Source organism: Malus domestica, chromosome 16 (assembly GCF_042453785.1).
Source record: "Malus domestica chromosome 16, GDT2T_hap1".
In the NCBI taxonomy this organism is placed as follows: domain Eukaryota; kingdom Viridiplantae; phylum Streptophyta; class Magnoliopsida; order Rosales; family Rosaceae; genus Malus; species Malus domestica.
The window spans coordinates 13,387,897-13,402,488 of NC_091676.1; the positions used below are offsets into that span (position 1 = coordinate 13,387,897).

At 37.8% G+C, this 14,592-nt stretch overlaps 1 protein-coding gene across 1 annotated transcript; it reads right to left on the reverse strand.

Annotated features, from left to right (window-relative positions):
- Nucleotides 1–7,356: 7,356 nt before the first annotated feature.
- LOC103403771 (protein LATERAL BRANCHING OXIDOREDUCTASE 1) lies at nucleotides 7,357–9,554 on the reverse strand. The gene is made up of 4 exons (XM_008342603.4): nucleotides 9,225–9,554; nucleotides 8,735–8,982; nucleotides 8,031–8,358; nucleotides 7,357–7,839 (listed from the first exon to the last, which is right to left on the reverse strand). The coding sequence occupies exons 1-4, from the start codon at nucleotides 9,480–9,482 to the stop codon at nucleotides 7,576–7,578; spliced, it is 1,098 nt and encodes a 365-aa protein (XP_008340825.3). The 5' UTR covers nucleotides 9,483–9,554; the 3' UTR covers nucleotides 7,357–7,575.
- Between the last annotated feature and the right edge of the window lie 5,038 nt (nucleotides 9,555–14,592).

The following is a 14,592-nucleotide window of genomic DNA, read 5'->3' on the forward strand; positions in this document are numbered from 1 at the left end:
GCACTAAAGTCAAGGTATAACTATAACAGCTATGAAGATTTCCTCTACTTTCTACGAGAAGCATATGTCCAGCCTCCGGCTCTATAAGTTAAAAACTTTGCAACACACCCCGGGAAGGCCAAGGCTTGTGCAGCCGCTAAAGCCGAGGTACGATTATAGCAGCTACGCGGATTTCCTCTTCTTTCTACTAGAAGCATATGTCCGACCATCAGCTCTATAAGTTAAAAACTTTGCAACACGCCCCGGGAGGGCCAAGGCTCGTGCATCCATTAAAGCCAAGATTCATGACAATATCAGCTATGCGAACTCGCCAGCTTCATTCAGAGGCTGCGAGTTCGACCGCCGACTCTATAAGTTAGAAATCTCTTCTTTTTTTTCTCTTACAGGTAAAGCTCATTGAGCCCCAAAGCTAAAGCTAAAACCTAAGTGATGACGTGGGATCAATTACTTCATTGAAGCAGCTTACTCAACCGCATGTCCTATGGTAAAGTTTTGCAAAAGATATGGTGAAATAGAAGGATGAATCAAAGCAAGGAAAGTTGTTTATTAAATTTCTAAGCAAAAAGACTATTCATTGGTAGCTTGCACAACCACTGGTCCTTCGACTACCACACTTTTAGCAGTCATTTCGCTCTGAGCAGCCAAAGCTTCCATCAGCTCATCCTTCGCCATCCATGCTTGGACTGCTTGACCCCCAACTGCTCCACCAAAGGCAACCTCAAACGAGAAGTCAAGTAGATCAACTAGAGAAATAGAGGAAAGTCTCGAAGTCATTCTTGGAAAACTCATAATCCGATGGCCTACCCTAAAGGTGGTCTATATAGCTAAGCTTGTAGGAATCAGCTTAATAAGAAGCAAATCCCACTTCCTGACTAGCTTTTTCGTTCTTCAGCTGCATATTTTCCTCAATAAGCCCAGTGTAAGCACCTTGCAGCTCATCTAGTTCATTTTTCAGGTTCTCGCTAGCATACTGCGCACCTTGCAGATCCACCTCCTTGGACTCTAGCTTACTGTCAACATCCTTAAGACGAGACACTTTAGCATGCATAAAGACAAGTTTCTCTTCCTTGGCAAAACAAGCAAATCGTAGCTCCGAACTGACAAGTTCAAGGTCATTGACCACCAATGCAAAACAATTGACTTCATTCTCTGCAGCTTCCAACATCGCTTGAATCGCACTAAACTTAGCCTTCAAATGGGCGATCTCTTGGTGAGCGGTCTCCAGTTACACAGAAGTGGGGGCAGAGATATCAAACCTCTTCAAAACGGTAAGTTCAGATTCAAGTTTCTCGATCTTTTCAGTAGTTGAGCGAAGTTGAGCCGTCAACACCACTTCGGCCTCCTTAGCATACTTGACAACATCATGATCAACGCGCATAGACTCAGCTACCAGGATCAAAGTCTTATGTATTGTAGCAAGCAAAGAGGACCTCTTCGAGTAGGTAGAACGTTTCGTAAAAGAGTCTTAGCAGACGACAGCTTTCCTAACATTATCAATGAACTTGGCGCATGCATCAACATCCTCAAGCAGGTTAACCTTGAGCAGCGCACAAACCTCGGGAAACTTTCCAACCTTAGACTCGGTGGATTTCTCACAACTGCCAGTGCGAGCAGATTTCCCTTTCTCAGCAGACGAATCAATCACAACAAAATGAAAAACAGGCCCAGGCGCCACCTTAGCAGCAAAATCCACCTTCCTGCTCTTCATAGCGTTGAGCCTCTCAGAATCCGAACTGGACTTAGCTCTCAATGCGCGCTTCAACACAAACCTAGACACCGAGGGCACCACCGAACCTTTCACTGGGCAATCTTTTCAGCAATGGACGTGGCTACCTTTGGAGCAACAAGTTTCACAGGATTAGACTCAACGGTTTTTTTCATCCTCTTGGGAGAAGTAAGATTAATGACCAGCTTCTCAGCAGCAAACGAGCCTCCGCGAGCAACAGAAAAAGTCATTGGTTTCTTCTCAGCTGAAGGCTCATAAGCAGGTGAGGAAGATTTTTTTTTTCCACCCTTGTTGACAGCAGACTCTACAGCAGCGATCAGATGAGCAAATGCCTCATCCTTTATCTGCTTTATCTTTTCTTTTGGAGGCAGCCCGCCTCTCTTAACAAAGAGGGATGAGTAACCAGCGCCACTCACGGTACTCAATAGGAATACCTAAGGCGATGTGCACTTTCTTCATATCTGCCGAAGTTCTTAGAGTTGAGCCAGATTCGGAATCTACACAAAGTAAGAAGAACGATCAGTAAACTGAAGTCATGGAGCAACTCAACAAAAATTCAAGCAGGCCAAGAATAAAGCAGTTCACTTACCACTGATAAAGGCAGTCGGAACACGCAGCTTAAGAGATGAGTCAAACTCTCACTCTCCCCTAACCTCCAAGGTGTTTCTCGCCCACTCATGATCACCTTTGTACGAAACATCAAGCAGTCTATGACGAGACCTCAGCTGCCACACACCTTCTTTATAGCCAATTTCGAAGAAGTATGAGAACTCATTTATGGTCAAGCCAAGATCAAAAAACCTGCTCAAGTTCGAGAACCCCACAATCGCATGAACTGCATTCGGTGAACACTGAGCAGGCGCGCATTTCATTGAGCAGATCACCTCCTGGAAAAGACACGACATGGGAAAAGTAAATCCCAACATGAAGTAATACAGATGGAATTTGATAACCCTTTTCCTAGCAGTGGCATCCTCGCCGCATGGTTCATGTGACGCGAACCCTTGATGGTTTCGCATGCTTGTACGGCTTAAGAAAATCCTAAAATAGCTCATCGAAATTGATCTTGACATGTGTGCCTTGAAGTAGCCTACCTTACCGAAAACCCCACCTTGAAGGTACAAAGGTGGAGGATATTCGTCACTTTTGCGATCAAATGAAGACATTTCAAAATCTCTGCAAAAAGTACGAAGAAAAATATTTAAAATGTAGCTCGCAAGAAGGAAAAAAAAAAAGGACTGCAGAGCCCAACGCCCTAGCGCCAGGCTCTAAGGCCCAAACTTGGCTTTTTCTCTCTCTCGCGCCCAGTGCACCACAGCCGGTCCAATAGCCTCTCGACCCAGTCCACCTGCAAGGGGGTGTGAATGCTCCATGCCTCTCTCCCTCTTCTCTAAGCTCCAGCAGGCCCAAGCCCAGCTCCACACCCCTACGCCTTTAGCCCATGCTAAGCCGAGTTCTTGGCCGTTCCTCGCACCGTACCACCACCAGCCCTATGGCATCCTTACCATGTTAGTCATGCCTCATTGGCCCTCATCGAGCCAATTTTTCAAGTCCCACGACTCCAAAAAAATTCAAGAATAAGAAAATTCAAATTTTTCTTACCTTGGTGCGGCACGAAGAAAAAGAACAACAATGAGAGACGACTCTTTGCAAGGGCAAGAAAAGAAGAAAGCTAGGGGATGGGGAAGAAAATTTTCCTCTGGCTTCTCTCTTCCTTTTTAGAATGATGATTGTTCTCCAAATTTATTTAATCCCCTGCTTAAAGCAGAATTAAATAGGTATTGGGGGCAATTGGTTTCCTTTTCTTAGAAGAAGTCTATCTCCAAATCAAGAAAGGAGATCAAGTTCAAATTGGGCAACTTTACAAGCCCATGCAGCTTAGGATTTCTACACCTACTGCCTTTTTCCTACATGCAGTTCAGCAGGTGTAGAGGCCATTTGTGGAACAAAAAATAATCCCAAAAATTCTAGAGGCGACACGTGGACTTTTGCTCAAGTAAGACAAGATTGCCCTCAATAAATGGGCAGGCTCCTCAGATACTCCCACGCGCAGCTCACACCCCTGAAGGTCCCAGCAACTAAATACAATTGCCCACAGCTCACATGCCCTTGGCAAGGAAAAGTCAAAGCATTAAAGATAAGGATTAATTACCCAAATCCTATCTTTAATACATTCCCAATTGACGAATGACTCCAACCAAGTAAGTACTCGCAATTTAAATCAATTAGGGATAATTACTCCATTATCTCAAGATATTATTTCATATTTAATATCTTGAGAATATTTCTCTATAAACATTGACCAATAGGATGCCGCCATGTGTAGGATAAAACCCTAACACTATGGCCGGCCCTCTCCCCTATATATATATATATATATATATATAGACACACACACACCCCATATTCTACCAAATTTCAAGAGCTTTTTGCTACCCTTAAAAAGCCCTAAATACTTTCCTCTCTTAGAGAAATTGACTTGGGCATCAAAGATCCATTGGCCTAACCCCTCCCCCCCCACCTCGTGGGGGCGTGAGGCTTAGGACCTTGATCAAATGTGTTAATTGTTTTGCAGGTGCATTTTCGTCAAGACTGAAGACGGCGGAAATTTGCATCGACACCGAATATACAAACACAATTTGATAAGAAAAATCTTCTAAACACACAGACTCCACAAGATTCCATTGATTGGAGAGATTGTACAAATGAGTTACGTATGAACAGTGCAACCCAATACACTACTACAAAAGAGCCTTATTGTGTCGGTGGGTGGTGTTGTTTTTATACAATATAGTGGCAGATAAGACATTCCGACACCCACTTAATATGGTATCGGAGTTACCGTCGGTTATAACCAACATAAATTGTTAATGTCGCTTATAACCGACATAACGTTAGCATCGGTTAAACGACAACTGATGTCAATTCTGGTCAACACTAATCATAGTTTTTAAATATTTTCAAAGACAGTGTCGGTTGTAGCCGACATAGGTTTTAATTTTTATTACAAATTTTGAAACCCGATGTCGGTTGCAACCGACATAATGTTAGCGTCGGTTAAAAGAAATATTTTCAAAGCCGATGTCGGTTGTAGCCAACATAGGTTTTAATTTTTAAAAATATTTTGAATTAAAAACCTGCAAATTCTGCAAGCAGCAAACTAAATCAGCCGTGTCTGCCTTATCTTTCAAATGCATCTCTACATCTTCCTGTCAAAGTAATCCACGGTCAAAGAATGCAGGATTGAAAAGACCAAAAATTATCCAAAGCAAGCAACTAAAAGCAGCTAAAAGTTTTACCCAAACATATAAATTTCTGATCTAGATATTTCATATTAGATGAATCCTAGATAAACGTCACTTAGCAACCGTTATTAGAAGAAACCAACAAAGCCAAAATAACCCTGAATTCATGCTAAAACAAACCCAAAATAACCCTGATTCTGAATTTTCGACTTACGATGCGAAACCAACAAAGAGAAAGAAGAAAGCAAGAAACAAAGAAAGAGAGGCTAGGCTGCCTTACCATGCAAGGGTCAAGCTCAAAGAAGTCAGCAGTGTAAGCCTTCCTCTGGCTTTCCCACGCTTCTCTTCTCTGGCTTATTCCCGACCAATTCCAACAGCAAGCACCGCCATTGTTAACTCTCACAAATTACAGACAAACATACACAGAAACAATACGAGGTTGCAAGAAACGGGAAATGAACGGTACCGATTCCGATGTAATGGCCGATTTGAGCATCGTCCCACTTCTCGGCGTCGACTCCTCCGCCCCAGTACAATTCGCACACCTTCAAAATGCCCCTTCAAAATGCAGATATTGATATTTCTAGGGCGGAGATAGACCATGGCGTAAGGGTGGACGAAGATTCTGGTGAGTGCAGCTTTTGCAAACTCATAGAGTCGGTGGTGAGTGGACGGCATTGGTGAGATAATTTGAAATATTAGGCGGGAAATTTCCTGCTTGTTTTGCATGAGGAAATGGATGGAGAAGACGTAAGTGTTAGACTTAGTGCCGGTTTTAACCGATCCTATCATGTTTTAATTCGACACAAGTTTCATTAAACCGATGCTACGTGAATTTCAAAATGTGTGTCAGAAGTTGGTGTCAGATCAGACCGACACCAACATTAATTTAAACCGAAGCTGTGATTTTCAATAAAGATTGTCAGAAAGTTGATTGGTTCATTTAACTCGACGTGACTATCAATAAAGTGTGTCAGGTTGGCGTCAGTTTTAACCGACACCATGTACTTTTAATTCAACGTCAGTCAATCAATGTCGGTTTAAACCATGCCAACTAATTACCCATATTTAAACGCCTCTCTTTCCCATTTGATCCGTGCTTTCATTTCTCCCCGAATTTCAGTCTTTCTTCTTCTTCCCCATTTCATCCCTACGTCCCTTTCTTCCTCATTTTCAGTTTTTCCTCTTCTCCTTCTCCATTTGCTATGGATCCCCATTTTGAAGATCAACATTCTGAGGAATTCCAATTCGAAGAGGAAGAGCTCGAAGGTGGTTCATTTTTAAATTATTATGATTATTAATTTTAGTTTCTGTTTTGTATTCTAACTAGTTTTATGCTAAAATTGAAAATTTATTTTTGTTTCTTGGTTCTTAATTGTTTTTCTGTATTTTTAATGATCAACTCAACGGAGACGCGGACCCTCAATTCCAAATTGGAAAGAATAGCCTTGTTCATTTGATTCGTTTGGAAAATGCATTAGTGATAATTCTAGTGTGTTTTCTAAACATGTAGCGGCAGAGGTTAGAGATTACAAAAATATTCCGATGGTGGCATACTGGAATAAAGAAAAAACAAAGGTAAATGTTTCATGATTTATTTTATTATACCTTGAAATTTGTCTAATAAATTCTTTTATTTTTCAGGAGATTGCGGAAAAAAATAAGCATAATTGGCAGTTGAAAACTATGACCCACACATCCGGTTCAAAATCTTTTGCAGGAGTTCAGGAAGAATTTGTATGAGTTGTACATTTTTAAGAATTGTAGTTAATTTTAAATTTAATATAAAGTCGGTAGAAATTTTATTTTTAATATGAAGTTTGCTTAAAATTGTTTGTTTTTTTCATTGACATATGGTGGGAATTATTTTTATATAATTTTTTATATTATTATTAATTAAAAACTGACGTAGAGTTTTTTATTATTATTAATATATTTGATGTCGCTTATGGACGACATCATAATAATTATTTTATGTATCTAGATGTTATGTAATGTCGGTTAGGACCGACAATATGTTTGATATTTTAATTCTTTAATTGTTGCTCGGTTAGGACCGCCATCATGTCAAAATTCAACATCGCTTCTAACCGATGTAAGTTTAGATGTCAATTTTAACCGACGTTATTGTTCTTTTTATTTTATATTACTTTGCTTCTTGGTGGTAGATTAAGGGGACTAACCGACGTCAATACCCTTTTCGTGACGCTAGCAACGGTGTCAATTCTCCTATCCGACATTGCATGATTTGATGTCGGATTTTTACCAAAAATCCCACAGTAATTGGGATTTCTTGTCGATTTTTCCACCGCCAGTGATAGCCTGTTTTGTAGTAGTGATAATTTAATATCCCCTTGGCATGCATATGACAATTCGTGCAGTACATTCGATAACATGTCGGTACATTATATTATTAATATATTATCAATAACATTCCATTGTGTTATATCGACAGTCTACCATTTAGTAACGAACGAGCGTCTTGTCCAGAGAATAAATTGCTTGATCACCACCTAGTTTGGTCTGAAACACATACGTGCTACAATGGAATAGTAGAGGTTTGGGAGAATCTAATGATGGTTTGGGAACTAAAAAGGGGTCTTGTCAAGTAGTTTGAGATTTGGTTCGAATCCTGGCAAACTCCAAGGTTTTCTTGCCTTGCAACTTGTTTGTTACATAGTGTTTACTGTACTCTCCATGATTGTATCTTCTATACTTGCATGGGTTGTTTTCATCCACCAATTCTGCCATTGGGCCAACCTCTATCTCATAGCTAGGAGCATAAAATGTCACAATTGAAAGCCTGTCTTTCTCCTTGTGAGTCACTGCTCTATGCTCCACACTCTTGTATTTCCCATTTGTAAGAACCTGCATTTCATTTTTATGTTAGTAAAATAATCACACACCAAATACCACTTTTAATAATCAATATCGAAAATTAGGTGAGATTAACTCATCAGTCAGAAAGTGCAATCACCCACCCTCAATCTCAAAAAAGAGCTTTCTGCCCGTCCCTATATTAGGAAAGATTTTCTTATGCTACCAATATTTTTACTCACTTCGATGGTGTCTCCAATGTTGATGACAAGTGCATTTGGAATGGGCTTAACAGGGACCCATCTGTCATCTTTGAGAATTTGAAGTCCCACCGAGTTGCCCTTCCCTTGCTGCAAAACTGTGAGGGCACTTCCATCTGAGTGTGGACTTAGTCCCAAAACTAGGTCAGGTCTTGGACAGGGAGGGTAGTAGTTCATCCTTAGGGCTTGCACAGCCTCCCCAAACATATTTTCAAACACATCACCATTCAAGCCAAGGCTCATGGCTATGTATTTCAGCAGATTCTGGCACAGTTTCCTCACTTCCGTTGAATAGACCTCTACACTTTCACTTGAGTGAGGGAAAAAAAACATAAGGAAAAGGTTTAGACTTTAGACTTTAATAATTATAAAAAGAAATTACTTGGGACTTTAGACTTTAATAATAATAAAAAGAAATTACTTGGTTTTTCCGAAGAAATTAGAACATTTGACACATGAACATAAATTTTTTGTGTTGAGGTACTCACCCCAATAAAGTCATCTTGCACTCTAATTTTATAAAAGCAAATTTTGTACGTAAAGGAGTGCATGAAAACTTTTTCAAGTGTCAATAATAGTTTTCTTGTGTTTTCAATGAGTTTTTTTACATATATCAAAACGTGACTTGCATGGAAACAGTATGCCAATAAAAAACTATATATTTTGAAGCATGGAAGAAACTTTACCTAAAATTTTCTGGGTTTGTTGGCCATAACATGTGGCTTCTTATAAAGTTTGGTACAACCCCAAGAGCAAACATGTTGCACCAGTCTAATTTCTGGTCTTCTGATAACACAAAAGCCTGGCCATATCCCTGAACAGTCCCGGGAGCCAGTGCATACTTCTTCTTCTCTTCCAAAGGCAGCATGAAAAATTCCTTGGCCACCTTCTCTATGCTCTCAAGTATACTCAGATCAATCCCATGATTAACCACCTGCCATATAATTGTCACCTCGATCAGACCAATCATTAGCTTCTATGGCTTGCTATGTTTTTTTTATACAAGCGATATTTCTACATTACTCCATCTAAATCACGGAAAGGGAGTTTGGGAGGTTCGAACTTGGGTGCAAAGAGGAGTGCACACTGCTATAACCAACTTGGCTAAACCCAAGTCTACTTTACCATGTTATTCATACAAGTAAAAAGAAAAGGAGAGTTTTGTGGAAATTTTACCTGGAAAAAGCCCCAGTTCTCAGAGGCATGTGCAAGTTGGGAAATCTCAGTTTTGATTTCATCTTTGGTTCCTTTTACAAGCTTTGAGAAATTGATGGTGGGAATGTCAGTGGAGCATGGCATGGGAGTGGCAAGAGTTGGCCTCTCAGTCATGTCCCTCACAAATCTCTCAGGAATAATGGAAGGCTTGGATTTTTTGAGTTCTTGGACATCATCGATGTGACCAACCCTGATAGGGTGAATGGGTTCTGGGGCCATTTGGGAAGGAAGCACAATTTGGAGGTAAAAAAAAAAGCAAATTGTATAGATTTGGTTAGATTCTATTTGGTAGCTCAAATTGTAGAAGCCTATATTTATAGGGAGAGAAGCAATGAGGTTAGGCACTTTGTTAGGTCTTGTAATTTTATATTACTATTGTTGTTACATCAAATATTGGGTGTATGAGCTTGTGGGGGCCTAGATTTATGCACTTTCTAAAACCAAGTCATACATGTATCCCCTTGGACCAAGGAACAATCAAATTATTGGCGAATATTGCCTTTGGTAAATTTTTCGGTGGGCTTGTTACACTGCTAAATATTGATGCTCTTGATTTTACTCTTCGATAACCCGTGTCTACTTATAACAATGCATTCATTTATTCTACCATATTATAATTTTGTAAAATATTAATCATATTAGTTATAATGTATGAATTGATAACATCACGTGACTATATCATTCATTTATATATTTTTTTGGTATGAACATGTGATGCAATAAATTGTTGTTCTTGCAAGTGAAAGGAATATAAGTTCCAACAGTGTGGTGTGGTGGTAGTCCATGCAAATTGTCTGTTGTGGCAGATTTATTGGGTGGTGGTAGTAGGGGCCATTCTAAGTGCTATTCAGATGCCTTCATTTTTGCAGACCAGATCCAGTGTTCTCATCATGTCATTGTTACCTGATGCAGAACAAATGGTCAGATGGATTGAAGAGGAAATGAAGACAAAAGGGCGCAGTGGAAATTTGTAGATTTGGCTTCATCTTGACATATGATGGATTTTAACCAATGTTTTAAAAGGCGAAGGTGTGGGCGAGGTGTTTCATGGATAGGCCCGTCTAGGTGAAAGCCTGAAAGCATGAGGCGAAGCCTCACGAAACCTAATTTTTTCATATATATATATACATTTATTATATAATATACATATAAAATATAATACTTTGTAAAAATATTTATATCATTCGAAAGAGCACAAGTCAACAAGTTTAATCAAGCAATCAAATTAATCTAACCATCAAACAAATGGAATCAGACACCTAGTCTTAAGCGCTATTAATATGTATATGAGAGTTTTGAGTAATATTAGGATGAAATATGTAGTCTTAAAACAGAGGAATAAGATAATGTGACGTTTCTTTTAAGTAAAGAATATATAACAATAAAAAACAATAAAAATAAAACATGTTTACTTTTTTTCTTTTGTTGGGATGTTATGAGGATATACATAAAAAAATGCTTATCTATAAATAATAAAAACAAAAAGAAACAAAAGATGCTTATCTATCCATCTAAAAAATAATATAAAAATAAAAATGAATAAAAAAAAAGATAGTGGGGTAATAAATGTAGCAAAGTGGGTTTATTTAAATTTTAAAAAGAAAGCAATTATTTTAAAGCGAGTTTTAACGAAAAACCCACGGTACTGTTCATTTTAATGAAAAACCATATTTTTACACTAAAAAGTCAAATTTGGTACTACTCACTATACTCTTTATTTTGTCCTTATCGTTAAAGCTCAAAGTTTTCAAGCCATTTTCATTAGTTTTCCTTATTTTTTTAAAACCAAAAGTCAGGAGACCGTCTGTCTTCTTCATCTTCTTCGGCTCTGCAACTCATCTTCTTTGCTGGTCATGGTTTTGGGGTTTTTATTTAATTTTTTTTAAAAGCAAAAAATGGAAGAAAAAAAAACACATGGATGCCTTGAGGCACGCCTTTGCCGCCTAGGCGAGCTCCGGCAACGCCTTACGCCGACTCTTGGAAAACAGAGGCGGCAAGCCACCTACCCAACCTTCGAGGCCACCTAGGCGCGCCCTGAGGTGAGTCTTTTAAAACATTGATTTTAGCCAACCAAGTCGTTTCAACCTCCAAAACAATGTTTAATTTTCATAATAGAAATCAAACCTTTGAGTTGCCGTCTGATTAATATCGAATTAATGTCGTTTTAACTACTGAGTTTTTTAAGGAGTTGTAATCAGTTTATTTAAAGTCTTTGGCTATTTCAACAATTCAGAATTAATCAAATAACTTTTTGGGTTTTCTCTCACACTATGTTTGGATAAAGGAAATAAACTTGGAATTTTGGTAAAAGTCACAATTTATAAATTGACTTGCACAAATTCCCTTGTTTGGATTCATAAACATAGAAATTTAGAATTTCCACATTGAAAAAAAAAAATTGGAATTTGGAACCTCCAATTCCCAAGTTCAAATTCCATGTAAATAGGTATCATTTCCCAATTTCTATGATTGAGAGTTTAAAAATAACAAATTCCGTATTCAATTTCATTGTTCTTTTAGGTTAACCAAACAAGAAAATTTACAAATTCTAGAAAATAAAATCTTGTCATTTTAATTTCTGTCATTTTAAAATTCCTTAGTAATCTTAAATTTCTTCATCCAAACATAGTGTCAATCTCTGGTGGATTCCAAAAAAATTTGTTACATTTGTAATCCTTATATGCTCGTGCTACGTCACCACCCTTGCCATCCTCCAGTCACCATACCTCAACACCACTCATTTTTGCACCCTTTACTTTCTGCGCACTTTGCCGTTTTGTTTAGTGATTGGATTAAATGATAAAATAAAAAAAATTCAACAGATAAATTTAAAAGAGAAGTGCTTGAGCTGAAAGGGAGTGCAAAAATCAGAAACGCTCCCCTTATATTAACTACGAAGAGTAACCTACGCGGTTGGTTAAAAATTTGTTGAACGTAAAGAAAATATTTAGACACAAAACCGTAATTAGGGATTGGATTTCAGTTTAGAGATTTTCAGTCTCTGAATGTAGTGCCCAAGATGAAGTCCAAAAACACAATGAATGAACTATGAACTAGAACTAGACCCCCCCACACACCAATCTTGACGTCTTTTTGGAGGAAACTCTACCCCATAAAATTGTTTCACTCCATGCCGACACTTGTCACAAGTTTCATTTGTATATATACACACACTTGATTTCATCATTCCATGTATGACCGAATCAGCGGCACACCCTGTCATGCAATAATATATTCTGTAAACATTTACAATATATGCATATATTTTGTTCTAAAGTTAAAACTGACGATATAATTTCTTTGAAAAAGACTACCAATTAGCCTTTTATAGTTTTATATATGATAATTGTCTACATTTAATTGAGGAAGGAGGATTCAGGTTTGACTAACACGGATATAAAATTGAATATATTTGTAACGAGTGTGATATATGGTGCTAAATATCATAGGGTGTTGAGTTTTACTCATACATTATGGGTTCGAAACTATTTCTTAGAATAATCCGAGGAAGATGATGAGGAATAAGCATAAGGTCGACAGAGATATTCCAAAGCAAATAGTAGAGTGAATAGTAATATATAGTCATTGAGATTGGGACATGGTAGTGCATGATTCTTTGATTGTTTCTTTCTGAAAACATAGAAGACTTGGGCACCATCAATCTCAATTTATATTTGATTAATCTTGTTGTTTGCGCAAGCAATATCAAGTTCTCAACCGACTAAATATCAAGCCAATTTTTCAAGGGGTAGAAAGCATTGTGCACCTGTGCATATGCACATATGTATTGATGCTAGGGCCGGCTTAGGGTACTTGGAGTAGCGGCCACCTAGCCTTTTCTGTGGGCCCTTAATTTTTTTTATTTCATTTTATGTGCATATAAATTAATGTTAGAAATCTTGTAAATGTTCAAATAAAAAATTTATAGACCTTAAGTCTTTATCTAAATATAATATCTCATTGGATTGAGCGGTTGAGCTTAACATTTGTAAAGTTGAATTATTTTATATAATTAATTGAATAAAAAAACAACAAACATGTTTTGAATGTGATAAGTGGAATGTCAATTGACTCAAACCTATTCTTATTGACTTAAAAAAAAATTGTTACTTCTTTTGTCGCACTCTTTTGCCAGACATCAAACCCTAAACAACTAAATCCTTCGGCCCTTGTCGCATTCTCAAGACCGGCCCAGATTGATGCACTAATTTTTAAGAGCTAGAAAGCATTGTGCACCGGTGCCTATGTGCACTGCAGAATTTTCCATTAGCCAAAGGCAAGTTAAAGTTTTAATTGCTTTCAATGTCACCACTACTTGGTTTGCTTTTCATTGATTCACTCAAAGTCAAAGAGTAAACAACAGATTGTATTTCAATGTTAAACTTATGATTTAGAATTTAATTGTTTAATATAACTAACTAATTTATACTAATCTAGGCACAATCAAAGTAGATAGTTGACTCTTAAGTAATAGAATTTAATTGTTTAATTAACCGCTTTTCATCAAAATACCATCATCTTAGCGAACCCATTTTATGGAGATTTCTCCTCATTTTCAATTGAATTATTATACCTTTTTTTTTATTTTCACGTAAATAATGTCATGGATATCATCTATTTAAATTATATTTTGTAAATCATATGACGTGATTGTTGATGATTAGATTATTACTTAAGTAATGATTAATGTGTTTATTACCTATTGGTGACACATTACATTGTTTGCAAATATGGTCAAATATTTAATCTGTGTAGCATTACTTTTTATTTTATATAGTTTATCAGTTTCAAAGAAATAATGATATAGTAAAACAGATACACATTATTACTGTTACCAAACTAAAACTTAGAATTTTGAGGTCAAAATTTAAATTCTTTACTATAAAGTATAAGGGAGGAAATTATTCTAAAACCATAAAAAAAAAAAGGTAGAAATTATAATTGTACGAAACGTCGACGTTTCACCGCCTAAAACCTTTCCCGCCAAAATAAGCCGTCGAACTTTCATCTCATTCAACAGCTCCGGCACTGTAAAGGTTCCGGCTCCGCAGACTCACAGCATTCCGCCACCATAAAATCCGGTTATTTATATGACACTTTGACGGTTTCACCACCAACCATATCATCAACTGTTATGTCAGGCTCCGAAGAATTAGCTTTGCAAGCCGGCCGTTGGATGAAATGCCTGAATCAAACGTTGTGTCCTTGGACCTCGCTCCGGTTACGTCGACACGGGTCAGCCCGGAATGGCTCTCTGGCTCTTTTGGAAGATGCCCGAGTGTACGGTTCTGCCCAACGAGTTCACTTTCGCGAGTGTGATTAATGAGTG

Excerpts from the sequence above, each read along its gene's own strand:
- LOC103403771 (XM_008342603.4), bottom strand. The coding sequence starts at position 9,482 with ATGGCCCCAGAACCCATTCACCCTATCAGGGTTGGTCACATCGATGAT. Across the intron at positions 8,983-9,224 it reads AGAACTGGGGCTTTTTCCAG|GTGGTTAATCATGGGATTGA; the intron begins GTAAAATTTCCA and ends ATTATATGGCAG. Across the intron at positions 8,359-8,734 it reads ACAAACCCAGAAAATTTTAG|TGAAAGTGTAGAGGTCTATT; the intron begins GTAAAGTTTCTT and ends CCCTCACTCAAG.